Consider the following 27,998-nt stretch of genomic DNA (forward strand, 5'->3'; position numbering starts at 1 on the left):
CATAAACGACAAAATTAACAATATTCTTAATAATGTCTCAGACTGGATGCATGATCACCACCTTGAAATAAACTACCAAAAAACAAAATTAATGACCTTTCACCCCTACCAGAAAAATGCACTAACTATTAACTACAGCCACAATTCTTTACAGTTAGAGGTAGTAGATACATTTACACTACTCGGAATAGTCAGATAGTCACATAACATGGAAATCGCACATTAAACACATTCGAAGTAAACTCTCAAAATTTACTTATGCACTTTGTGAAATAAAGAAAACCACCGACTTTCAAACAGCACTTGCAACATATTATGCATACGGTTATTCCTGGCTTTCTTATGGAATAATCCTATGGGGCAACAGCACAGATGCTCCCTCCCTTTTCACCTTGCAAAAAAAACTTATCCGCATACTCGTAAATATAAAACAAACTGATAGTTGTAAACCACATTTTATAGAACACAAAATACTTACCGTACCTAGCCTCTATATCCTAGAAATATGCAAATTTGTCCATAAACACTTAGAATTATATACCAAACGTGAAGACGTACAGCAAACTTATACATTAAGAAACAAATCAAAGTTAATACAACCACCCTCACGATTAAAACTTCATTCGTCTGGCCCTTTATCAATGTCCATAAAGATATATAATAAACTACCACAAAATATAAAGGAAGAAAAAAAAGAACACCTATTTGTACGAAAATTAAAAGAAACCCTAATAAACAAAAGCTATTACACTGTCGACGAATATTTAAATGATAAGTTTTAAGATGTAATAAGATTACAATAACGATTATATTTGTATTAGGAATAAGTTAGTTTAAGTAATATTGCTACGCCCTTGCAGGGCTCATGTTTGAAACAACTCATTTGTTATTTAATACCTATTTGTACAACATGAATGCAAATAAAGGACTTACTTACTTACTTACTTACTTAATGTGCATTTTCTACCGTGCCAAAATCAATATTTAAATCATACCGCCCATTGCTTGTAATATCGAATAGGATGCTTAGGTATCCAGGTAGAAAATCAAATTGTGTGAAAATCATCTGACCTGACAGTCACAAACTATAAATAAACGCATGTAGTTGTTATCAACAAAACTTTAGTAAAAGCGTTACAAATAAACAAAATACAACAGCTTTGAGCCGACTGCACGACAGCAAAAGAAGCTTTGTTTGCAATTCTACTACCTATATGTCGTGCCACAGGCATTAAGGTCAGGCATAACTTATTTTTTATAAGCTTTTATTTAACTAGCCCTGTTAGTATTCATGTATGTATGCATGTTAGTTAGTGTGGGTCAAGTCTTAAAAGCTACATTTGACCCACATCCCCATTTCCTATTGAGCTGAAATTTTATATCGGATGACAATGCAATACATATTATGATGACGTCGAGCTGATCTGAAGATGATGGCCATGGGAACTCTGTGATAAAACAATGCAAACTAATTGTGTTTGGGTTTGTTAGAATCGTCTCGATGAGTTGCCTGAAAATACATGTGCAGTGTGCGATAAAAGCTTGTGTACTAAAAATTTATTATTCTTGGCTTCTTAAGCGCCTAGCTGATGAGGCTTCAATGTAGGGCGCTTAGACCAACCTGTACCTTATAAACGACTCTTTGAGCATAGCATTATTTTTATTCTAGCATTTTTTTCGTGACAGCTCACATATTAGCAACAAAAAGAAACTACATGAAACGGAATCTTTAAACCACAATCGTTCGTTAACATAACCCGATAATGACGTTCAATGCCTTAGTTTTTTCACACCGACGCAACCGGTATTTCGGCTGATAAATATGTCTACTTGACAGACTTAATTTCGAAGATCCAAGTCCGCATTTCCTTCAACGATAACGTTCTCTAAGAATACTAAATATAGCTCGTGGTCAAAAAAATGGCGAATAAATATAAGCTAAAACGGATGAGTTAGATAGCGCAATTGTAAATTTTAAGTTCAATAATTGAGAAAGGATGCACCTATGGTATTATAAACTAATAATAAATTTAGGGACGCTAAGATCTAATTCCCACTGACGTCCAGTTTTTTGCGGTTACAGTTTCCACCGCGCGCAGTATCCCGCAAACAGAATGCTCGTGTTAACTTTACTATACCTATTATCAATATGGTGTACCTCTACCAATTTCCTTTGTCGTTTGAATCAACTTACGTAAATGTTTATTTAAATTATATTATTATTGGGTGATAACTATTGCTAATAATATTTATTTACACCTACAGCAAGGCCAACGTCGGGTGACGTATTCAGCCATCACAAAGGTAACGAAAAGACGGAGTGCTTACGGCTCGGGCTTGCTCACCGAGGGTTCAGTCAAAAGTTACGTAATATATTTTAATAAGTTACTTAAATAAGAACATGTTGTCTGTGATAAAGATAAACTTACTAAACTCTTAAATAAATAAAAGTAAATTCAATAGTAAATATTAGAATTTACTTAATTGGCACTTTATTAGGTACAAACGTTTGGATTTGATAGTAGATTGGATAGTCAAACTATCGTTTTAGTACCCATAAAGAATATGGATATATGTGTTTAAAAAAAGAGGATTGGCTGGATTTAAAGTAGGCATCATATGATATCTATCCCAATATGTAGTCTCAATTTGACCTGACTGATCGTAGCCTATGACTACGATAAAATGTACGTTCAGTTTACAATGACAAATTTTGCTTCTATGGAACTACTACAAATATGGCATTGCGGTTTGATCCTTATTGTGAGTAACGCCTGGAAAACCCCGCTTGAAAGTGTGCTTTATTTTAGAAAGGTAGCTACACCTACAGTAATTAGAAGATTTACAATAAACGTCAAGAAGTCATTGATAAGAAAATAAACGTTGATTACATACTTAAAAATAATATTACGTAATATAAGTGATTGGTATCACGGTATCTACTTATAATTTCGCCACACATCCTGATCCTATTAATTAACCTTGTGTAATTAATTATTTTACAAATAGGTATAAGTCCAATTTTTGATATGTTACAATTCTTGATATGTGAAGTAAGTTTGACAAATAGGTAATTCTTATACGTAGCAGAGTTAGGTAAATCTTGCAAAATCTGAGTGGCCAGAATACGTATCCTAGGCATCGATATCCTGATAGAAACAAAATGAGTTTTAAATACATAATCGATTTAGACATATGTATTTTCTTCCAATATTCAGTAAGTTAAGTACGTAGGCATATAAATATCATATTGCTGATCCTGACTTCATTATAGGTATAACTGGTTTAATTTGTAGTTTGTATTACCTAACGCTAATCCCTAAAGACCGAAAAACTTAAAAGTTTCTAGAAATATCTTTATAGTCAATCCAAAGACCATATCAAGGCATTACGAACCCTAATGTTCGTACCGTAAAGGTGTAGGTACCTTGATTTGACTTACTCTGTAGCCGCGATTCGGTTTTATTTCTCTCAACGGCGACCGAACAGGATTCCTTCGAAACAAGGTATGTTTGAATGGGTATCTTATATCATTGGTATAGCACTACAAATATACCCTTGCCACTAGTAAAGCCGTTGTCTTTAAACGGCCGACATAATTTTAGTAGGCATATAAAACGAGTTTACTTCTAGCACGATTAAATATGTTTTGTTAGGTATCCCTTTTGAAGAGGAAACGTTAAGAAAGGTCAGATGTATCACGTTGTAATTTAGATGTTAGGGGATTTAAAAGTGTTTTTCATAGAGCTGAGCAAGTGTTCGTAAAACTACATATAGGTGACTGATAACGTCATAAGATAAACATCTCGCACTACTTAATCTACGACAGGTCTCTCAGCTTGAACAGCCACAGAAAAATGCAAAATGGTTTGCCTACAAGCAAAATCATTCTCTTCTAGTCTTCACTACGACTTTTCTAAAAAGATTCACTATGCTATGTGCTTACAAAAACGAATAACGACAGGTCACTTATCGTGTGATAGGTGGTAATATCACACGATGGCTAAATACTAACACTTATTGACGTGATTTTTATAATCAACAAAACGAGCATTGGTTAACAAAAATAGTATACAATAAAATATTATAAACGAATTCGCAGCAGCCATTTGTTATATTTATAGGTACCTATACAAAAACACAATATTTTCATCCATGAGGTTAGTAATTAGTATAGGAGCGAGTTACTCGCCACACATAAACAGCATTAATATTTAAAATCGGAACAAAGATGGAAAATTATTCCAATGTTAAATAATATTCAAAAAACAATAAACTTAATTACACAATGCGCATTGCAAAATGAAAAAAAAAAACAAACTTACCGTAAAAGTTTCGGCAAAACTCTTCGAAGTTGAAACAAAAGTCCAATGCATAAAAAAATACGAAAACGTTCATAAACTACTGGTAGCACTCAATAAATAAAAACATTGAAGTTTGAAAAAAGAATACTGAATGAAAAAATTAAGTTCAACAGTCTCCGTGGAATGCATGCAATACAACTTTACAAAGCACGATCAAAGATAACTAGACTAGTCCGGGATTATGTATAAAAACACTTGGATTGTTTATTTTTTAAATAAAATTGCACTGTATGCGAAAGTTAATACAGTTTTAAGTGCATTTATCGGTCTGGCTGTCATTTGACGCAACACTGCCGAGACGCGTAGCCCGCCCGACGACCAAATATAATATGGCGGCCGTTGCGCGACCGAATGGAAAGGAACGTTTGAAGCAAACGAATGAGAGCGGTTTCGTTCATTCCTCTGAGCTGTGTTTTGATTGGAGTTGATCTACTGATAAATTGATAATAAAATGAAAATGATAAAAAATCGGCCAAGTCAAGCGTGTGTCAGAATACTCATATTAAAACCACTCACGTGCTTGATATTTTTCAGTGACTTCTATTATTATAATAAAATAAGGGTGACAGCTGGTTAACTACCGTTGCACTAAGCACGTGAGTGGATAAGAGTAGGTTACATTGTTAAAATAGGTACAATTACGCAAAAACTGGGAGTGCATAAACAAAAAAGCGCATCGCTGCCGCAATTACCTCCTTTCGTTAACCTCGATTTTTTTTAAAGAAAATTATGTTAAAATTATTATTTTCTATATTACTGGCCTGACGATCAATAGTTAACACATTTTTCCGGTTTCGGACGTACATGATACCAATTCCAGTATGAATGATTATGTCGAGGACAGGAACAATGACAGCTTTCAATTCAACATTCAACTGAGAATTTAACTACGCAGTTTGACACTTCTAAATTAATCTTATATATCTATGGGGCCCAAATTCAGGGCCGGATTTAGGGGAGGGCAACCGGGGCTACTGCCCCGGGCCTCCACAAAAGAGGGGCCCCCCGCAATAGAGAATTCGGTAAATTTACCATTTTATTTGGAAAAAAATTGGGGCCAGGGGGCCTCGACTCCTTTATTGCCCGAGGCCTCCAGACCTCTAAATCCGGCATTGCCCAAATTCGTAGTAACAAAGTATACTTACTGTATTCTTTGGTGTAAAGTATATTCGTTATGGAAGGTGGAGGTAAGGAATGAAATCTCCATGTATCAAAAAGTGACTTCAAAAAAACTTAAATAGTTAAATAGGTGGTGCTACAATACCTAGAATACTTGAAAAATCAAATCATAGACAGCGCACTACACTCCGTCAATAACGCCTGGGTTCTTAGCTACTCTAGCGCTACTCTGGAGAGATTTGGAACTATTATTTATAGCTGACAGCTCTGCTGGTCGCTTTTGCAACAGTTCTACCATAAGAGATTTCACTCCTTTTAATTCCACACTCCATAATATTTGTGGTAACTTGGAAACAGTACAGCTTACAGATTAAAATTTGGCCTATTAAAACCTACTTAGGAAAAGACGTTGATGCGTCAAAAGTAGTCAAAACTGCCAAAAATGAGCAATATGCGTCAAAAATCACGGCTTCAAAATTAAACATCTCAGTTTTATCAAAATTCAAGTTTTAATATATTTTCAGTCACAAATACCCATGGTTTTGGTTTAAGTTTAGGTTTACGGGGTTGCTGGTAAATTTTAAGTAGAAATGGCAGCGTTGGATCTAGTGAGCATCGCGCAACCCCACTACATCCCAGGGTGAGTATTTTATCTAACTAGGCTCAGTGATCCAAAAAGAATCTTGGCCTCCGAAACGAGAGCGTGCCACCCGTCCCGATCCTGCGCAACTTCCTGCCAGTTACTGACGCCAAGCTAAAGCAGATCCGCCGCCACGCTGACTTCCATCAGCTGGGAAACTTATTCACGAGGTGGGACATGGGAAGAATCAACCAAATAGTATTGATTGAAATCCAGCGGAGCAGAGAAGAGATGCTATGGTTTGATTCCTCTTCTCTCTGCTCGTCTCCGCTTCAGTAAAAAAGGTAGTTTATTCAGAGCCGCGCAGAGTTGCATCAGTCTCCACACCTTTTGGCTGCAGCGCCCCAACGGTATGCCGATCAGGGAGCATTCCATGAAATTTACCGTTGTCCCGTACAGACGCCAATTTTTCGAAGATTTCCAGGTAGAACAGTTTCCTTTTCTGTGATTAATGGTCAAAAATATGCACAGAAAGATAATCGCCTGCTTTAAGCACCGAAGAAAAGTTGCTACACAGGAAATAAATCGTAGAATGCTCCTCAGAAGCCTTAGCGCGAAAATTTAAATTTCGCTGTGCCTTCTATCACTCTTGCTTATAGCGATAGAAAGGTAGATAACGAAATTTCCATTTCGCGGTAGACCCTCAGATTAATGCAGATATTTTGATGCTCTAAGCATTTCTAGACCCTGTGTGTCTAGACCTCTTCTTGAGACTTGCGCCAGATCGGTGTGAAAACCGCTAAATGCAAGTATGGTGCATTGGTGCTGCATCCTTTAGGGTATTACCACACAAACCAATCGATCGATCGATTGGTCTAGGTGGAAACTATCGATCGACGTTGACTGTTTCATGTGGACGTCGATCAATGCCATCGATCGATTGGTGTGGTAACTTAGAGGTCTGGTTACATATCTATTAATTTTGATTTTCGGCTCTAACCAGATCCACGATAGTTATATATCTTGTAAAAAAATGTTGTCTCGAATTGACGATCTTGCACTGCACACAGACGGTATGTTTGAAATGACAGATCCTTGATTGCAACCTTTCGTAAACAAAACAGGGGGCTTACCGCGAAAACCGAAATTCGCAAATTGCGGGGATCTTTCTCTTTTACTCTTACTAAGATGTAATTAGAGTGACAGAGAAAAATGCCCGCAATTGACGAACTTCGATTTTCCCGGTAGGGGCCCTGGGCTATAACCGCGAAAATCGAAGTTCGTCAATTGCGGGCATTTTTCTCTGTCACTCTAACCACGTCTTAGTAAGAGTAAAAGAAAAAGTTCCCCGCAATATGCGATTTTCGGTTTTCGCGGTAGGCCCCCCGAAGCGAGGCGCCAGTGACGTAACGGATTACTTACCATACTTCACTTGTACTCGTTATGGTGATGTACCATTTATAAATCAAACGTAACTCTAGCAACCGCTTACAACGCCGTCATTCCAAAATCGAGCTTAGTACACCGCAGTAAAGTGATTTTTCCAACGACATACAGTGATTAAGTATAACAAGAGCTTGCAAAGTTCGCGAAGCGTTAGCACCTTGTCGTTGTAAAGAGTTATATATGTTGATAAGGGACTGTAGAGAACAGTTTGGTGTGGCATGGTATTATATGTACAGAGTACAGACGTAGGTCCGGAATTGAGTAACTTTATTTATTTGCAGCTGTGATTGCTTTTAGGTTTAAGAATAGGGCTGCCAATTTAATCTGTATTTATTGCGGTAAAAGGCAATTCAACAGTTCGCTGTTTTGAGAAATATCTACATATTTCAAGTGTAACTGGGGACCGAAAGGTATAGGGAGCGTGTATCAACTGTACAGCGCAGCACGACAGAAAAGAAAAGAAGCCGTCAGATTTTTTAGCGCGGGGGAAAATGTAAAGTTTATGCTTCCAATGTAGCCCACAAGGTGGCAGAACCTACAATGCAGAAGAAACCGTATGGGAACGGTAGATGACAGCACTTGCTTTGGCGTGAAGTGTCAATGTACACGTTTATGTTTCCGATTCAGGCCACAAGATGGCAGACCCTCCAACGCGCACGGTCCCTATTAATGGTTTTTGGTTTAAGGACATGTCAAGATTTTTCGTCTTTGTCAGGGTTGCGGGACTTCACGAGTGTCAAGGTTTTAAAAACCTCAACCAACCACTAGAAGTTATAGGTAAAAGTTTGGAGTTGTAGCTACAGCATATGGATGCTTGTAGCTGCAGAAGATTTTAAAAACCTTCGAGATACGGAGTGGAGGCCTAATCAAACAAGAATTGAACGTCCAGGAGTCTTTATTTTTTTCACATTAGTGAACTCTACTCAAGAGGCAACAGGAGTGGCCATTTCTTCATACAAACGTACTCGACTCTTTCCTCCGTGGTATTGGAAGCTAGATAATTTTTTTTCAACGCATTATTATTATTAATACCTGTATCAGACTGTTTTGCTTTTTTGTTATTTCTGCTTCTTAAGGCGCTAGTGCACTTCAAATATTCGCAAAAACGGCCTAATTTACTAGGCCGCAAAGAGAAGCATGGTATTCAAAACTGTCATCAATTAGCCTAAAAAGCAAAACATTCCGACACAGATAATTTAATTACCTATTAGATCTCAAAATTTCGTTACAGTTGGTTAAATTTTAAATGAGGAAACAATCGAGTACGAAACATAGTTTTTTTAGATTTTTACGCAGGATTTTTCGTCTAAACTAGCGTTGTCCTTATCGAACTAGTTTTAGGAGCCGCTTCCGTTAGCGAGACGGATATATTCACCTAAAATATTTAAATCTCAGCTCCCGTATCCTCTTAAACTAGTCTTCAATGCCAACCCTATTTGCCAGCCTACAACAACAACGTTATTCCTTGTTCCTAACGATTGGTCGCACCGTTCACGCCGCTCAAATACAAATCTGTCTATTCTCTACAATATCACGTTACATAAAATTCATTATGGATGCTCCAGTTGTGCTCCGGTTATCTTTTGGATATAAATATAAACAAACTCGTGTTTTGTAGTGTAGTAAAAAGCAAATACCTATGACCCGTAGAAAATTTAAGTCTGTCGTAAGAAAGCCAGGGCTAATATAACCGCGAAAATCGAAGTTCGTCAATTGCGGGCATTTTTCTCTGTCACTCTTATAAGGTCCTAGTGATCTCACTACACATTTGTCTTTTAATCTTAAGAGAGAAAGATCCCCGAAATTTGCGAATTTCGGTTTTCGCGGTAGGCTCCCAGATGCCTTGGTAAGCGTTGCGGAGCGTGAGTGTAGCTAAGGGCTCCACTACACGATGGCCCATCGTACGCCAGTCTAAGGGACGTAGCTATATGCAGTGGAATGAGATAGCAATATCACTTGCTCCCTCTAACGCATACTGATGGCACGCTGGGCCATCGTGTAGAGGAGCCCTTAAATGCTTCAGGTTTTATAGATTTCAAAACTACCCCGTTTTAGAAGTTGTCACGTTGCACCTACTTTCTTATGTTTACTAAAAGGCGTCCGTCACCCTTGCCTTGCATGTTAGGTAATAGACCTGATAATTTGAGGAAAAACTACAATTTTGCGATGTGGACACAATGCTGTCGTGTTACTTTTATACGGACGTAATCGTCTACTCCACAGATACACAGGGCACTGTCCAGAATACAAGTACCGTATCGGCGACACCTATGGCTCCACCACACACAAGATCCTTCTGGACCCGAGCGTGCAGCACTCGGAGAGGCTCGTGCTGTCCGACAGGACCGCTGATGACTTTCAAGTGAGAGATACTCCTTTCTCTTTCTCTCGCATTAAGTCATTTTCCGGGAAGAGAGAGGGAATACGAATTGGAAAAAGTGGCCGCCGTTTCAAACCTTTTAAGTTACCAGTCTTATTGATTTTCTATGTAAATTGAAGATTCTAGAGTTAGACAAATATAAGGTGGCAGCGATTTTGTTAGCCCAGACTGTGCGAGTGTAATTTAAACGCTACAATTTCATAGAAGTTTGACGTTTAAAATAATAATTGCACGGTTTAGGCACACTCGCGGTCTGAGGCTGGGGTATTATCATAGTCTCTGTAGTCTCTGCTTATGGCTATACTGATATTAGTCATAGGTATTCTGTTATTTCATCTCTAATATCTAGTTATATGCTATAGAAAGAAACCAAATCTTCTAATATAGCCCTCCATGTCAGGTATTCCGACCAGCACAGACTGACGTGGATATCGTCAACGCGAGGTTCCGAAATGGCGATCCAGTGTACAAGCATCCCATGATACCAGGGTACGAAGGTGAGTAACATCTGTCATTTTTCTACACATACCTACAGCCACTCAAACCAGTTTGTCAGTAGCAAAAGGCGCAAAATTCAAATTTTCTATGACACGATATTCCTTCGCGCCCATATTTTTTTAAAATTTGCTGCTTTTTTCTACTGACGGAAATGGCTTGACAGACTATATATTTTCAGCATTAGATTTAGGTGTTCAGGATGTTAGAATCTCAGGTTGATCCCACAAAACGCTTCTTGTCTTTGGACCTGATATTCGTATCCAATGGGGTACAGTACAGAGGGGCGTAGCGCGAAAATATGTGGAGCGGCAGCGGCGCGAAACGTCATAGTTTATTTTTATTAGTTTTAATCGCGACGCGTATTAACGGGAGCAAGAAAATAGAAAACTATTGAATATAATGAATTATTGAATTAGTGTGGGAACTGTGGGAGCGCTATATGAATTGAAAAACGTCTTAAAACGCTCCTTCTAGTTTGTAAGTGATCTATGTGTAGAGCCTTTCTGAGGCATTGTGTAAAACTGTACCATGGAAATAAATAGTGGTCAGTGATTCATCGCTGGTTCTGAGTCAGCACAACCATCTGGATCTGGACCGGTCGGAACGGTCGTTTACCTATAGGACGGCCAATATACATACATTACTTTTCCTTAAAGTTTACGCTATTGTAGGGTTTAATACGGTGTGATTAAGCACTGCAATTGTGTGTAGAGGTATATGTACAGATATTGCGCACTGTTGGCAAAGGAGGGTTACAAATGTTACGATATACTATGTTTGATTTAAAAACGGTACGTTGCAGCCATTGACATAATATACCTAAGGAAGAGCTTTACGGGCAATAAGACAACAGCGGTGTCACGCACGCGAATTCGAGCCAATCGTGGAGTCTAACGCTGCTACGCGACTCGTTGATGAGTTCGCATCACGCGCGCGAGTGGTCGCAATCGCAACTAGTTGCGTTGGACTGCACGATTGGCTAGAATTCGTGAGTGACACTGAACTAGCACCACTAAGAATGGTGTAAGGCTCGTCCTTAGATATATGTCAATGGGTATAGTTCAGTGTTGAAAACGGACTTTGTAAGAATCTTACCATCAACGTAAAGTGAATATTAGTTTATCTGTGATTACCTCTAAATAAAACGCGACGGTTTTTTTAAACTAGCTTGGCAACATAATCCTGATCCAACTTTACATTGATTTTTATGAGTACGGATCGGGGGTAAAAAATATATAATCCACCAGGCTATCTACCTCGGTTAAATGCGCATTTCGGCCAACGTTACACCGTGCTTGCAACGGAGGCACTCTCCGAGTTTCAAAGGCAACAGCTCAACTCTCGCGCGGCGGCCAACCAACTCGAGAGAGTCCTTGACCTGCAGGCCGGCAAGGGCACACCTTGGAACCTAGTCGACAGATTCGTAAGTCAAGAACATAATGCCATAAATGCAGAATGCAGGTGATACATGTGTGAAGACGGAAGAGTGTAGAAGATGAAGCATGCAAGATGTTAAAATGGATGGAAGGAAGCCAAGGCAATTTTTGTGCGGGAGAGTTTAGAAATGAAGATTATTTACGGGAGCTCATGCCCCATGTACTAGATACAATTACTTTTTTCTCTCAGTCGGCGACGGCTGAGTTCAAACTGCCTTTGGTGTCAGTCAGGCCAGAATGTGCTGGTATACTACGGAATTTACCTATGGATGAAGCAAAATTATCACCTGCATCACACTCTACAAGTCCTTATTTCATGGAAGATGGACCGGACAAATTTATTAAGAAAGGTAAAATTTTATTGTGTTTTGTAATCCAATCAGATTCAATAAGGAAGTTTTATCGACATCCAACGACGACTTAAGATGTCACTATAACCATACTAGTACTATCCTCCAAGTCGGTATAATGTAAACTTTTTGTAAGGTGAAATAAAGTTTCTGGCCATCTATATTTTTTTGTCTTGTCATTTTGGCATTTACATTGTTATTAGACTGTAGTTATTTTAGTATTTAATTTGCAACCGTTAAATGTATATTTTGGTATTTTTCGATGAGTTACTCAAAAATTCACACTTCTTTTGTAAGATCCCAAATATGGGGTTTTAATCCTGCAGAGTCAGTCCGTAAGTTACGTCATGGACATGACACTAAGTTGCTTAACAAGTTATATGTTTATATTATGGTTTACGAAATAATATTTATGATACCAAATATTTTTAGGTTTCGCGGGACATGTACCGTACGGATTCCAGCGATTTGGCGAGAGCTCAAAGAAACTTACTAACTCTGCGCTCTGTGATTTTTCGTCTAACTACAGGCGAAGGCAGAGTACGGAGTGGGCGCCTGTGAATGTTGTCAAGTAAGTTGAATTTGATTGTGGTCATCAATTTATATGTATCAATTATTTTAGAAAAATCGATTCTGAGTATAAGTAGCTTAAATTGCATTGCACTCTAGCAACATCAAGCTATTTTTTACAGTAGCAAGTTGATTATGTGTAGACCATAGACTATAGATTTATGGACTGTCATTGTCAAAGTGACGAATTTAATTTATCACACGCGCAGTTTATTACGTTTTATCCGTGCAATATTAAATAGTATTAAAAATGGCTAAAAAGAAACTCCTACCAAATCTCTCTAAAGAGGAGAAAATGGTGATAGTGATATCGGAGATCATACAAGAGTTGTTGGTCGCTCATCGTCAAGGGAAAGATGTTAACCTAAACAAGATGAAGACGCGTATTTCTTCGAAATATGGTCTAGGAACGTCTCCTCGTTTGGTGGATATTATAGCGGCGGTGCCGGCGGATTCTAAGAGTATATTAGTGCCTAAATTGAAGGCTAAGCCTATACGTACGGCGTCAGGAATCGCTGTTGTTGCGGTTATGTGTAAGCCTCACAGATGCCCGCACATAAACTTCACGGGGAACATTTGCGTGTACTGCCCGGGTGGGCCGGACTCGGACTTCGAGTACTCGACGCAGAGCTACACGGGCTACGAGCCGACGTCTATGCGCGCGATCCGGGCGCGCTACAACCCGTACTTGCAGACTCGCCATCGCGTGGAGCAGCTGAAGCAGCTGGGGCACAGTGTCGATAAGGTGGAGTTCATCGTTATGGGCGGCACCTTCATGAGCTTGCCGGAGGACTACAGGGACTACTTTATCAGGTAGGTTTGCTTGTTTGTTATTTCATTCATAGCTGGGCAGGAAAAAGTTACAGTTTGAATTTGTAATGAATAGCCATTGCAAAACTGGTGAGATGTAATATGAGTTGCCTCTAAATATCAGTGTCCACTTAAGGATTTCTAGAACCTTTCCCTAATCTAGCCAGTGTCATAATTTTTTTTAGCTTATCACAATGTCTATCTCAATTATTTTATTTTGTACCAACTCCTGCCCGTGACTTTGTCTCAGCTAAATTTCATCTCAATTGGTTCAGTGATTTAAGAGTGAATAGGTAACAGGGTCAAAATTGATTTTGTTATTTTGTTTCAGACCACTCTGTCACATTTGTATTTGTGTCTTCTATGAAATAAATAAAAAAATCAAGTGCTATTTGGCAAGTAAAAAAATTTTAAAAATCATCTCATAAAAAAGAAATTTTGACCCAATAGACAGACAGGCGGTGTTACTTTCGAATTCATAATATAAGTATGGATTATTTGTTATATATCATTACTGATTTACTACTATGTACCATATTATATTCTAAATTTATTTCAGGAATCTCCATGATGCCCTCTCTGGTCACACATCGAGTTGTGTTGCTGAGGCCGTGAAATATTCAGAGAGGGCCAAGACCAAGTGCATCGGAATCACTATTGAGACCAGACCCGATTATTGTTTGCAGAGGCATATGAGTGACATGCTCAACTATGGGTGCACCAGGTACCAACAACTAGTTCTTATAAAACTAATTTCTTATTTAAAGTTTTATTATACCAGAAGAAGGTATGTGAATATCACATCATGTATTTTTATAACAATCAATCCTGAAAAGTTTTCTTTAAAAACAGATGGATAGACAACCAAAGTGATCCTGACTGGCTAACATGACATGCATTCTCACGTACAAGTCCATACTAGTCATGTTAGATGTATGGAGTTGCATGCGAGAGCGCAACTCATGCCTAGTTTGATATGGACCCTGCCAGTCAACTCAATCTGTAGAATGTGTATTTAGTTTTGCCTCTGTATACTGCTCTTCTTTTAGAATATATCCCGAGTGCAGTTTTCTAAACAGTAACAAATACAAAATTAGTAGTAATGCTATTTTCAAATACAGTGGTAAACCATAAGAGAGCTCTAAAACAATCCTTAATACTTGTTTAATGTTATAACAGGTTGGAAATAGGAGTGCAGTCTGTGTACGAGGATATAGCCAGAGACACCAACAGGGGACACACAGTGAAGGCTGTCTGTGAGAACTTCAACTTGGCTAAAGATGCTGGTTACAAGGTAAGTCTATCAAGAGTCCCCGGCAAGCTCAGCAAAATTTCACCTTCCCATACAAACTGAATTAAATTGAATTGAATTATCATTTTAAAACGACGTGTTAGATTGTAATGAAACTTTACAATGAAATGAGGTATTTCTATGCCTGTAATAAGTTTATACAGGTCTGGTTTATAAAACAAACGAAATAGAGCAAAAACAAGTTTTGTACGAAAAACTTCACTTAGCTGTATTTTTTAACTATGGTAACTGAAGCTACATAAACTAATTGCAGGACTAGATACCTAGATACCTTATTATCTTATTGTAAGTACAAAGTTTCAGAGCAATATAACTAGTCGTTTAAAAAAGAGAGTGAGCGTAGGCCGCACCAATCTACAAGGTTTTACCAAAAAATCCCAACTAATAAGATTTTGATGATTCATTCGAAAAGAAGTCACATTTCCCGAAAGTCCAATAATTTGAACCTTAAATCGGAATGCTAAATTTGAAATTCTCTTGTCATGTATGTGGTCGATAAATCACCAAACGGCATTTCATCAAATGTTCAACTTCTGTCTTTATTTAACAAACTGCAAAAATTTAATAATGTCCAGGGTCACCAAATGGCGGAATGTGGTTTGGATCCGACCGACCCATTTTATGTTTTTGCTTATTTAATAAATTCAAGTAGAAACAGTCCGTAATTGGTGATTCCTGGAATATACTGTTGACTTTACATAATTAAGGTACAGAGAGCAGGCAAGGTGTCCAAAATGTTAAATACTACTTGTTACTAAATGTTAATACTTAGTTGTACCTACCATAACTTTTTTGTTGGGAATAAAATATTTATAGTCTGTCAAACAACTTTGTCAGTAGAAAACAGCGCGGAATTCAAATTGGAACGAACGATAACCCTTCGCGCCTAAATTTTGTAAGTTTGCCGCTTTTTTCTACTGACGGAAATGGCTTGACTGACTATATTTATTAAAAAAGAAAAGTCTGTAGTTTCACTTCTAGAGCTTCTGCTACTGCTTAGGACAAAAGCAAATTGATTTTGAAAATTTGATCATGTTTTTGTAAACTTAAACATTCTTATACTTAGTATTCACTAATGCCTCAAAACCTACGGCCCTAATCTAAGGGACATGGCACACTGCGTCCGATTCGCACGTCGCTCGGAAGTTTGAGCGAGACAACGATATGCGGGTATTATAGCGACATCCCGCACGCACGTAGGAACGACGTGCGAATCGGACGCATTGTCACATGCCCCTAACCGCACACAGAAATCAAATCAGACAGAATTAAAACTGTCTTGTATTTACAGATAGTCGCCCACATGATGCCAGACCTCCCCAACGTTGATTTCGAACGAGATGTCGAACAGTTCATCGAGTTCTTCGAAAACCCTGCATTCAGGGCTGATGGCCTAAAGATCTACCCAACCTTGGTGATCAGAGGCACCGGCTTGTATGAGCTGTGGAAGACGGGGCGGTACAGGAGTTACCCGCCTTCGACTTTGGTGGATCTGATTGCCAAAATTCTGGCGTTGGTTCCTCCCTGGACTAGGGTTTACAGGTGAGTGTCTTAGTAATAAATATAAATAAATGTTTTGGGGACACACACACACACAGATCCACCTAACCCCAGACTAGGCAAGGATTTTACTATGGGTATTAGGCGTATGTATTTTGCAATATAAGTATAAATAATATGTATATTGACATATTATTTATACTTATATTGCAAAATACATACTCAGATACATAGATAATATCCATAACTCATATAATGTATATAGGACATCGACATCTAGCATCGAGTAGCGGAATTATCAGAACTGTTACTTGACAATAGATGTCGCGACTAACGAAACGTCTAATGCTCAACAATTTTCAGCTAATTATATATTATTATATATATCAACGACCTACCGAAAATTGTTGATAATTCAATGACATATTCTCAGACAACTGGCCGTCCCTACAACGTAGTATCAGGATTTTTTTAAACTCTACCTATGTTACTTAATATAATTTTTTTTTAATCTATGTAACTTAGTAATACATTATATTGTATGTTTAATTCTAGAGATAATTCCAAAAATGTATAATGTGTGTAATACAAGTTTACTAATTTTATGTTCTGACTACATATGTATTAACAGTATAAGTGCCTTGGCTGTAGCTGTAAACTTATACTTTGTGTTTGCCTGAATAAAGAATAAAGGACTCTGTTTGCCCATGACAGTACAGTAATAATAGAATGCAAAGACAGAATGACATATGAAACCGACATCAATTCAGCAGTAAGTAATATTATCCACTGGTTACAAAGTAACAATCTTAAAGTAAACTTGTCTAAAACAAAGGTAATACATTTTACTCAACGTAGAGCCAATATACAAGCCATCAGTGTTTCATATGAAGGATTATAAATCAGACGAAGCAGAAACCATCAATTTCTGAGGGGTGCATATTGACAAAGGTCTTAACTGGAAAAACCACGTAGAAGTTACTTGCTCAAAATTAGCAAAATCAGCATATGCACTTAGCCACATACACAACATACATACATACATACATACATAGTAAATATAGAAATAGTATCAGCGTATCATGCGTTAGTAGCGTCTGTTTTAAGATATGGGGTAATATTTTGGGGAAATAGTACCGACCGAGAACATGTTCTAAAATCTCAAAAGAACTGTATTAGAGCAATGTTTGGTCTGAAACCATTAGACAGTAGTAGGCCATATTTTACAAAATATAAGATAATGACATTTCCTTCTATTTACATCTATGGAGTAGCTTTATTTGTTAGAAATAACCCAGACCTATTTCAGAGGCAAAATTCAGTGTGTGCCTCACTAAGAGCACGGGATAATAATATAATTCACAATCAAATTGCTAATACTGCTCTACTGAGAAAAAATATACTTGGTATAGCACCTAAAATCTATAATAAGGTACCAATGGAAATTAGGAATAGTAGTATTAATTTGTTAAAGCGACATTTAATGAAATTATTATTGAAACAATGTTATTATAATGTCAATAATTTCATTAATGATATTAGTTTTTAAGTCCAATGTACATCAGTAGTAATTATTGTATGTTAATTTTACGGCATGCCAGGTTATGTACAGGTTAGACTGTTATATAGATATTTTATAGATAGGTATACTATATTTTGTATGCCGAGAGGCAGAGCAAGAAGGACAACTTTGTACAGTATAACATCTCTATATTACTTTACTCATGTTTGACAAATAAATAAGTTTTTGGCAAAAATTTCATTTTTGGTACAAGCTTTTAGTGCTGACTGTACTTTTCTCCACAGACAACTAACTAATCACCAAGTCATTGAGACAATTCTAAAAACTTCAAACACAATTAGGTTGCGTTGTTTTATCATAGAGTTCCTATGGCCACCTCCTGTCTCCATCATTAGATCAGCTCGATAGTACCATAATATTGCATTGTCACCCGACTTACATATGTATCCAAATTTTCAGCTTCATTAGAATTCGGGAAGTGGGTCAAATTAAACTTGCAAGATTTGACCCGTACATACATAGGTACATTGCAAGTTAATATAAAGCTTGTAATTATCTTTATCTAATATTATAACCGGATTAACCCAAACTTTATTTTCAACTCACTCTGCTTGTAAAATTAGTCGTAAATTATTGAGCAATACAAATTTCGTCAGTTGCGACACATGAGACATCTAGTGTCAAGTACCGGTATTGATAATTCCGCTGCTCAAAGCTAGATGTCGACTACGAAAATAATAAGCCTTTTGCTAACAACACTGATGTATGAAGTGAGCACTCTATGTAATTTTTCTCTATACCATAGTACAGTCAGCGTCAAATACTTCGTAGCAGTCAAAGTGGCCAAATAGTTCGGTACACCATACTAAATATATGGTGTACCGAACTATTTGGCTACTTTGACTGCTACGAAGTATTTGACGCTGACTGTACAAGCTTAACTTAGTTTGGGGCTAGGTTAAGATTTTCCTCAAATATTTACATATTTATTTAGTTTAGTTGTGATATAAAAACAGTTAATCATGTTATCAGAGTGCAACGCGACATCCCAATGCCTCTAGTCTCGAGTGGCGTGGAGCACGGTAACCTGAGAGAGCTGGCGCTCGCTCGCATGGCGGACCTGGGCACGGACTGCCGCGACGTCCGCACCAGGGAGGTCGGCATACAGGAGATACACAACCGCGTACGGCCTTACGAGGTGAGATATCACTCCGCGTTTAACTTGTATTAGTTTGGTCTAACTTTTGAGGGTTCGCACGAAAACCTTCAACTCCATGTGGATTGCCTTCTCTGCAGGTAGCATCAATTCTTCACAGAAAGTTGCAAATTAGTGTGGCGCCATTTAAGCTCAATATTTCCCATCTTAACATAATGAGTTAGATGGGATATCTAGCTTCATGTAAAGGTCTTTGGAAGAGTCCAAACAACAACGCAACGCAACGCGTTGAGAGCAACGCGCTTCGTCGCACCATTTACATCTTATTCAAACTGTCAAATTTGCAGCAACAATATTTTGCATTAGGTACTTTATGGTTGGGGAGCCCAAGAAGGGATTTTTGGAGTCACTCGAGCGAGTCAGATTTAGATAGAGGGAGATACCTTGCATCCTGTTGAGTACCTCCACCAAATATAAGCCCTTGAAACCGCGCCGAGTGTCCAGGATATCCCGTTAGAATAGTAAAAAAAATCGCCACCTTGAAATACTCGAGCGCGTCAGATTACTCGTTAAATAGTGCCCATTTGAATAATCTGACGATTTTAGCAATTCGTAAGCGAAGTGGCAGGGTAACAAAGTTGCAAATAAAAATCGCGACCTGGACTTACTTGAGTGCGTTAGATTTTATTTTTATTTTGAAGGGAAAGCCGAAGTGTCATAAATCGTTTACGAAGTATAGTGCGCCCAGCGCTTTTGCCCTTTCACTTTTTTGCTATCTCTGGCTCTGCTATATTTGTTCCTGAGTCATGGGTGTTTTCTATGTATTTCAGTATTTATATATTATATATATCGTTGTCTAAGTACCCCCAGGGGAGGCCTTTGCCCAGCAGTGGGACACAAAAAAGGCTATAAAAAAAAAGTACCCTCAACACACGCCTTATTGAGCTTACTGTGGGATTTAGTCAATTTGTGTAATAATGTTCTATAATATTTAAAAATATTTAAAGAGTAGATAACTTGACCGTGGCGTCATTTGCTAGTGTTTCAGAAAAATTCCATAGTGGCAAATCGTTTTGACAGTTCGAAAAAAGAAACTGATTTGACTAGTACCGTAACCCTACCCTACCCTAAAATACCCTATTGTAATGTATAATTTTTAGTTGTTGGAATATTTTTTCTTTCTTTCTCTAGCACACCGTCCCCATGTAGCCCTCAGTTGCCATTATTTTAAAAATACACTTTTAACGAATTCATTAAAGTATTGTTCATAGTAAGGGAGCGAGGAGCGAGCGGGAGAGAGGGAGTAATACTGAATTTGAAGTAAGTAATTCGAGCTTAAAAAAACATTCATTCAGAAATCTTCAAACTGTGATATCTCTTGAACCCGTTGATCGATTTTAGTCTACTTAACTGAATTTTATGGAGTTTACTAAAGGCACAAAAAAGTTAAGAAATAATAAAAAATATTAAACTAGAATTTTATAAATTATCTTAACCCTTTTCCAGGCCGCACCAATCTACAAGGTTTTTCCAAAAAAATCAAATATATTCTAATAAATCCCGCTTTGATGATTCATTCGAAGACAAGTCACATTTTCCGAAAGTGCAATCTAATATGAACTTTAAATGATGACTAAGATTGAAATTCTATTGGCGCTCATGTGGTCGATAAATCGTACTATGCCTGGAAAAGGGTTAACAAATAAAATAATAATAATAAGGTTTCACACAACTGGGACATCAATCTGAATCTTTTTGTATAATAATCTGACACGCTCGATATCAAGTATATCAAGATGGCGGTTTTTTTTTGCAACTTTGTGTCAGATTATTGAAATAGATACTTTTGCGGAGTCCACTTAACATCTCCTTTGAACATCTGGCGCGCGGGTAATTTTTTTCCCTAATTTCTACCCTTCCGTACCCTACCATGTAAACCGACAGATTAAAATACCCTTGTTATCAAAGACATGTCGAGTAAGTGACGCTACCAATATCTGACGCGCTCGAGTTACTCCACTTGGCGATTTATTTATACATTTAAAAATCTATAGTAGAGTCCCTGCTCGCTATAATATAAAATATTATATACCTTTTTTCCTTTCGTCTAATCTCTTTAATCTAATAGGTCTCTACGATGCTCGAGTAACTTCACATTTAGCATCGTCGGCTCCTCAGATATTTATTACGCGTGATACGCGTCCTTTAGTTTGAGAAAATTAATCATGCTCTATTTTAAAGGTGGAGCTAATCCGCCGCGATTACGTAGCCAACGGCGGTTGGGAGACATTTCTGGCATACGAGGACCCGGACCAAGACATCCTAGTCGGGCTGCTGAGGCTCAGGAAATGCGCTGGTGACACTTACCGGCCCGAGCTGAAGCCCGGGCCTGCCGCGGACTTCAAGCAGTGCAGTGTGGTTAGGGAGTTGCACGTCTATGGTAGCGTTGTGCCGGTGAGTTTTTTTAAAAATATATTTCTGTGTCCATAGACAAATAATAAGACGCAGACATTATATGTATCTTATCAATCTTATATAATTATATACTTCCATACAATACATAACTATTCATTTCAGCTCACACCATACTAGTATCTGTATTAGTCCAAATTCTTATATGTATTAATATAGTTTACACCCATACATAATAAGTATAATAACATAACTCGATGATCGATGGACTCATAAATGGCTTACATTTAGTTTCTGACTAACAGCGAGTAAGGGAATATATCAAAGATCTGTCTGCAAACCAGCGTTGTAGTAAATACACTGCAACATTATGCTGAGGCAAGCTCCTATTTAACACTCATGAATATTTCTCTCTTAGAATTTACACTAAGATTCCCAAGTTACATTGAAATTCTTATTCTTATATTCCTAAATACAGCCGAAATATCTGGAGCGGGCGATGCGTGCTAGGCGCATAAGGTTTTCTGGATAGTAAAATAATATCGCTATAACTGGTTATTGTACAATATTCAATTCGTACGTTCCTTGCTTTATAATTTGTACACACAATAGTCTAAACTATTTTGTAAACACCATTATAATTTTCCAGGTAAACGCCCGCGACCCAACCAAATTCCAGCACCAAGGTTTCGGAATGCTCCTCATGGAGGAGGCGGAGCGCATCGCGCGCGAAGAGCACGGCTCGGACAAAATGGCGGTCATATCGGGCGTGGGTACGCGCAACTATTATGCCAAGATCGGGTACACGCTGGAGGGACCTTATATGGTCAAAATGCTTTGAATAAAATATACCAAAGAGAATTAAGAAGACCAAGATTACTCATCCATACAACGGTTTTGTTACCAGAAATACTATTATTTTCGTTGTCTACACCTAGGGTCAAGTAGCGGAACTCTCAGTACTGCTACTAGACAATAGATATCGCGGCAAGCAAAAAGTCTAATGCTCAACGATTTTCAACTAATATTTTAACCAGAGTAAGCGTAGGAGTTGAAAATAAAGTTCCGGTTACTCTGGTTATAATATTAGCGGTTACTCTGGTTATAATATATCTATTGTCGAGTAGAAGTACTAAGAGTTCCGCTACTCGACGCTAGATGTCGACTACGAAAATAATAAGCGTTTTGGTACCAAAACTGATGTATGGAGTGAGCACACTATGTACTTCTAATTTCTCTATGAATATACTAACAAATCGTGTTTCATTTTTCCTTTTTCAGCTGAGTAAATGAATTAGTTGAACGCTATTCTGAATACATCAAGTCGTAGCCAAGTAGTACAAAAGCCATGATCGGCTCGCGGGGTATTATATGGTATGCTTTGAATAAAGTGCACCAAGAAGTGTTGAATTTATTTTTAGTTTAGAGGTAATGTCGAATATTTATTAAGTGTGAAATGGACATACGGCGAGCTAAATTGCGTGTAACGTTATTTGACAATGATAGTACATTGAATCAAAGAGAATTTGAAATAGAAGTGTATTGTCAAAGAAAGCTTTCGAAGAATATTGGCACTAGTAAATTTACGTCACTACTAAGTTTTCTTTGACAATACACCTCTATTTCAAATTCTCTTAGATTAAATATACCTAGTGAAGTAGTATATTTTGAATTTGTATATTTTAGGCCTTATAAGCAATTGTTGAATTTCTTGCCGATCTTTGCACAGCGAATTGTTAAAGTGATTTTCGTGGTCACTGCAGCGCACGCTAAAAAAACGTGATACTAATAGGGAGTATTACTGCAATGTTCTGCCGCCAGAGAGCAGCACTATTACATACTGTAAACCATAGAGTAACTTATACATACGGAAAAACAGAATTTTGAGAAGTTTTTACTAATAACATTGGTGGATCAAGGCGATTTGTTTACAGAGCCCTACTGCGAAGCGCGAACATTGAGGTTTCGTTATCTGTCTCCTTATCGTTCGAATATGCAAGAGTGATAGAGAGGAAGGTAACATGGGCTAGTGGCGTCCCCTACGCAGAGTTTTGCATAATATCCCCTATCGATATGCTCGTATGTCAACACCTGCGGTGGCAGCATGGTTCCATTTTTATCACTTGTCACTATGCCCGTCACTCTCGCGCTTACATACTTGTTAGAACGTGACAGGCATGTTGACAAATGATAAAGAGCCAACCATCATAGCCCTACAGATCTAATGTGTGTGCCTGGCCTGGGGCATTGTGTTCATATGGGTCATTATTAGTAGCAATGAGTATAGCATAGCCATAGCTAAACTAATTATTCACACTGGAACTTCTCTCTACGCCATATAGTCCGTGTCATCCACGATGACGCGCAGATTTGTCAAATCTAACCTTTAATAACATGACGAGACACGCGTCTTCGTGAATAACACGATCTATACCGTTACAATCCTGTTACGGCAAAACATCGTACCTGTCTTATTACATATTACCTAGACGCTGTTTTGCCGTAACAGAGCAGAGGGGTTACCGCGAAAACCGAAATGGGATCTTTCCCTATTACTCCAATGAACCCGTAATTAGAGTGACAGAGAAAGATGCCCGCAATTTGCGAACTTCAATTTTCGCGGTGATACCCCAGACAAAGTTCGAAAATATTTTAACTTCAATACCGCTTAGGGTGGTATTCCAACTGTCCAATTTCTTTGTCTGATGTATATTTTGCGTCTCACATTTTGCTTAATGATGGAAAGAGACATACTACAGCCTTGATGGATCGTCCAATTTGAATAAAGGTTCTTGGTCTCATCTGTACGTAGGTACTGTGGGCTTAGCAAAGATAACAATCGTTGGTAGAAAACGCCAATCGAAAGTCAAATAATGTATCTGGATACATTTTTGCTTTTCTTTTGGTGTTTGTCGATGTACTATTGTCATGTTGGCTAGGCCCCTTGGCTTGTAGCCTCGTCGCATATTCTGTTCTAACCAAAAGTTTTTTTTTTCTTTTCTGTCCTTTCCTAACACTCCTATTCTATCCTACCCTTCCAGACCGGACCCGCCCCTCTCCATCAACCCCACCGAGATCTACCACAAGCACGTCGGCATGATACCCAACTACGCCGGCCACGTGCCTGGGTGCCTGTTCAGGTAAATACTTACCCCCTTACCCCTTGAAAGGGACAAACGACTGGACTGGAGGGGCCGCTTCCGTCTTCCGGCTGCGGCGGCTGTCGCGGGTCGCTCCCCACCGACCGGTGGGGAGGTCAAATGGCCGTCGTTTGGGGGCCGGTGTCGCCTTCTCCGCGGCTCCATAACCTGGCCCCGCTCAAACGGTATCACCAGGTTAGGGGCCGTGGGGTTGGATAACGATCGGTAGCGAAGAGCTGGCCCACACCAGCTACCCACACCGTCCCCAAAAAGACGGCCATTCGACCACCCCACCAGTCGGTGGGGAAGCGACCCGCAACAGCCGCCGCAGCCATTGTGCGGTAGCGGCCCCTCATACCCCCCTGACGGGGGGTATCGACAGAACACTCAAGTCAAGTGGGGGCCGGTGTGTGGCTGGTGTGGGCCAGCTCTTCGCTACCGATCGTTATCCAACCCCACGACCCCTAACCTGGTTATCACCAGGTCCCCAATGGTATCCCATTTGAGCGGGGCCAGGTTTCGGGGCCGCGGTGAAGGCGACCGGTAGCTTAGCTGGCGAAGGGACAAACGATCATTAGCGGCATCGTAACTTTAGTACACGTTTATGAATAAGGGGGTTAGAGACAAAGATTTCAAAGGTAAAGATAGGCCCCATTCATATAATTCCAACCGAACATTGGTGTACCTGTAACGTGAAATGCTGTAACGTGATTGGTTGATGAGTTCGCATCACGCGCGCCATTAATTGGTCGCAACTAGTTGCGTTAGACTGCACGCTTGGCTCGCATTACTAAAAAAACGTACCGCGAAAACCGGAATTCGCAAATTGCGGGTATCTCTCTCTTTTACTCTCGCTAAGACGTAATTAGAGTGAAAGAGAAAAATGCACGCATTTGACGAACTTCGATTTTCGCGGTTATAGCCCAGTACATAATTACACATTTTGTGTTGTCTGTGTAGTTAGCTTCCGACTTTCTTAGCGCATAATTTTTAGTTTGATCTTACCTCGCAAAATGGTGTTATACCGTAGCTCAGAAGCGAATGAATCAATTTGAGTGCGGTTCGTTAAATTATTTCAAAGACACTTAAAATTTTTCAATAATAGGTACCCGGTATCTTAGAGAACCTTCCATATTTTAATACATTCTCATTTAAAATATTTAACCTTTTAACCACGGCGGTTTGATATATGTGACATTATCTATGAAAAGGGACCTTATTGTCGATGGCGCTTACGCCGCACTGCGTAGCGCGGCGTTGTTTATAATATGGGAGCATCGTTGATAATGGCGTAAGCGTCACCGTCAATAAGGTCCCTTTTCATAGATAATGTCACATATAATGTATAAGACATAAGTCTTTTGAGTCTAAATTGAAGAACTCTACTTGTTTTTACGAGACTCGGAGCTTAAAAAACTTCCGAGTCTTTTAAGAGTCGAGTCCCTTATTGAATCTTTTTTAAGCTCAACTCCAAAGAACTCGAGTTTCCGAATAAAGACAGTCAACAATTTTATAGGTTTTACCTAAACAACAGTAAAGGAAATAGGCGTTATCGTATGATTTATGTTATGTATATCCATGAATTTTACATAAAGACAAGGCATTTCGAAGTTATTTGTAAAAAAAATTACAAGTTCTCCGAAAAGGACTCAAGTCTCTACAAAAGACTTGAGTCTAGTAAGTTGCAAAGAACTCGAGTTTCGTCTTAATTATAAGAGTCTGAAAAACCGAGTCGAGTATTAATAAAGCAGAGTAGTCAAAGGACTCGAGTCTTAGCAAACTGTACAGTCAGCTGCAAAAATGTGTATCGAGAGAATCGTCTCATAAATATGGTGCTACGATCTTATTACACTGGAATAAGATGCAAAGGGACATATTTTTGAGTAAGATGTGTACACCCATATTATTTCACTTGACTGTACGACATATCCAGCTCATTTCGCCGCAGTCTGTTAAATAAGACAAAACTTCGTGTAACTTCGTACCGGCGGCGACACGAGCACACGAATAATTTTAAGCGGTTAAAAGGTTAAACGAGAACCTGCTACTTTTTTAGTAAAACGTTCAGTTTTAACTGATATTTGTTTGGTTGTAGGTATAATAAATATCACACTAATCGAGTATCAGACGTACCGATTATCACGGTACGATATTTTTTTCTTGAAAGTATCCGTCATATAGTGTCAAGTAACGGTACTGATAAGTTCGTTACTTGACGCTAGATGTCGACTACGAAAATAATAAGCGTTTTGGTAACAAAACTGATGTAGGGTAATTCCACGAGACTGTAACGTCAGTAAACAATTCTTTCGTGTGTTCTTACATTAATTAAGAAAATTTAAGTATCTGCATATCTGGCGTAGCCCTACAGGTATCTGGATACTTAAATTTGCTTAATTAAATGTAAGAACACACGAAAGAATTGGTAACTGACGTTACAGTGTCGTGGGATTACACTGTATGGAGTGAGCACTCTATGCTTATTTATTTATCTATTGTACCGTTGAGTACGTAACTAAAGCCCCTCTTGCTTGCATTTGTGTACATTTTACAAAAAAAAACTATCCCTGCTGCACTGAATCTTCATGAAAATAGATTTTAAGTAGGCGGAATAAATCAAACTTAAAGTAAATAATCGACTCTGCAAAGGTCATAACAATTACGGATTTCAGGCCTGTGCGTAGATGTGCATGTGACATGCGCGTTGTAATCTATACATTTCTATGAAAGACGACACACCGCGTGTGTGACGTGTGCATTTTAGAGCGCGAGCGATGTGCTGCCTTTCAAATATTGAACGTCTATCCGAACACTTCACTACTGCAAGTAAAAGGAACTAGGTACAGTCAAGTGAAAAATATGGGACAATGTCACATATTGATGAATAAGTGGCGTGGACCCATATTTTTACATTTTTCTGTACATAGATAGAGTTTTTTTATGTTTCTGTGCATTGTATTAATTTGCTATTGGTTGATTCCCACTCGTCTCCTTTCATCTCCATCTCAGTGGATAGGCAGCCTTAAACAACATTGACATTGATTTCTAGATTTGGCAACACGTACGGGAATGATACTCGCGACGCGAAACGCTGGCTCCGCGGCGACTTCCAATCTTGATTGTGAAGCTTGAGCGAAAGGATGTAAGTCGAAAATTGAATGTGCTGGGTTTAGGAACGAAATTCAAATAAGTATACGAAAGTTTTTTAATGGTAGTGTTTCATTTGTTATTTTATGTAGTTTGCTTCGAAATATTGCATCAAGTAGCTGAAATGCTTAACATCCCTCTTTAAAAACACGACATTAAATTTTAGATTAACTGGTACGGTACAGCTCCGTACATTATGCAGTAAATATGGTAGTCAAAAGTAGAAATTTGACAATTCAGTGACCACATATATGAC

The 27,998-nt window shown here is 38.5% G+C and overlaps 3 protein-coding genes across 3 annotated transcripts in view; 2 read left to right on the forward strand and 1 right to left on the reverse strand.

Annotated features, from left to right (window-relative positions):
- The window catches only part of LOC133524265 (putative uncharacterized protein DDB_G0277255), a 74,393-nt gene extending 69,693 nt beyond the window's left edge, over positions 1-4,700 (reverse strand). The window contains exon 1 of the mRNA XM_061860169.1: positions 4,326-4,700. The gene's annotated coding sequence lies outside the window, so the exon portion shown is untranslated. The remainder of the gene's footprint in view (positions 1-4,325) is intronic.
- Positions 4,701-5,913: 1,213 nt separating this feature from the next.
- Positions 5,914-27,804, forward strand: LOC133524330 (CIMIP2 protein GA14893-like). Its single transcript, XM_061860292.1, has 8 exons — positions 5,914-6,123; positions 9,733-9,871; positions 10,290-10,386; positions 11,635-11,810; positions 12,014-12,173; positions 12,606-12,744; positions 24,497-24,595; positions 27,645-27,804. Exons 1-8 carry the CDS (start codon positions 6,074-6,076, stop codon positions 27,712-27,714), a joined length of 930 nt encoding a protein of 309 aa, XP_061716276.1. The 5' UTR covers positions 5,914-6,073; the 3' UTR covers positions 27,715-27,804.
- On the forward strand, positions 12,843-22,711 carry LOC133524284 (elongator complex protein 3). Its single transcript, XM_061860201.1, has 7 exons — positions 12,843-13,556; positions 14,113-14,277; positions 14,733-14,847; positions 16,157-16,407; positions 18,920-19,085; positions 21,285-21,497; positions 22,105-22,711. Exons 1-7 carry the CDS (start codon positions 12,994-12,996, stop codon positions 22,294-22,296), a joined length of 1,665 nt encoding a protein of 554 aa, XP_061716185.1. The 5' UTR covers positions 12,843-12,993; the 3' UTR covers positions 22,297-22,711.
- Positions 27,805-27,998: the final 194 nt, after the last annotated feature.

Source organism: Cydia pomonella, chromosome 1, assembly GCF_033807575.1.
Source record: "Cydia pomonella isolate Wapato2018A chromosome 1, ilCydPomo1, whole genome shotgun sequence".
NCBI lineage: Eukaryota > Metazoa > Arthropoda > Insecta > Lepidoptera > Tortricidae > Cydia > Cydia pomonella.

Excerpts from the sequence above, each read along its gene's own strand:
- LOC133524330 (XM_061860292.1), top strand. The coding sequence starts at position 6,074 with ATGGCAGCGTTGGATCTAGTGAGCATCGCGCAACCCCACTACATCCCA. Across the intron at positions 11,811-12,013 it reads GGAACCTAGTCGACAGATTC|TCGGCGACGGCTGAGTTCAA; the intron begins GTAAGTCAAGAA and ends TTTTTCTCTCAG. Across the intron at positions 12,174-12,605 it reads GGACAAATTTATTAAGAAAG|GTTTCGCGGGACATGTACCG; the intron begins GTAAAATTTTAT and ends AAATATTTTTAG.
- LOC133524284 (XM_061860201.1), top strand. The coding sequence starts at position 12,994 with ATGGCTAAAAAGAAACTCCTACCAAATCTCTCTAAAGAGGAGAAAATG. Across the intron at positions 13,557-14,112 it reads TACAGGGACTACTTTATCAG|GAATCTCCATGATGCCCTCT; the intron begins GTAGGTTTGCTT and ends AATTTATTTCAG. Across the intron at positions 21,498-22,104 it reads TCTATGGTAGCGTTGTGCCG|GTAAACGCCCGCGACCCAAC; the intron begins GTGAGTTTTTTT and ends ATAATTTTCCAG.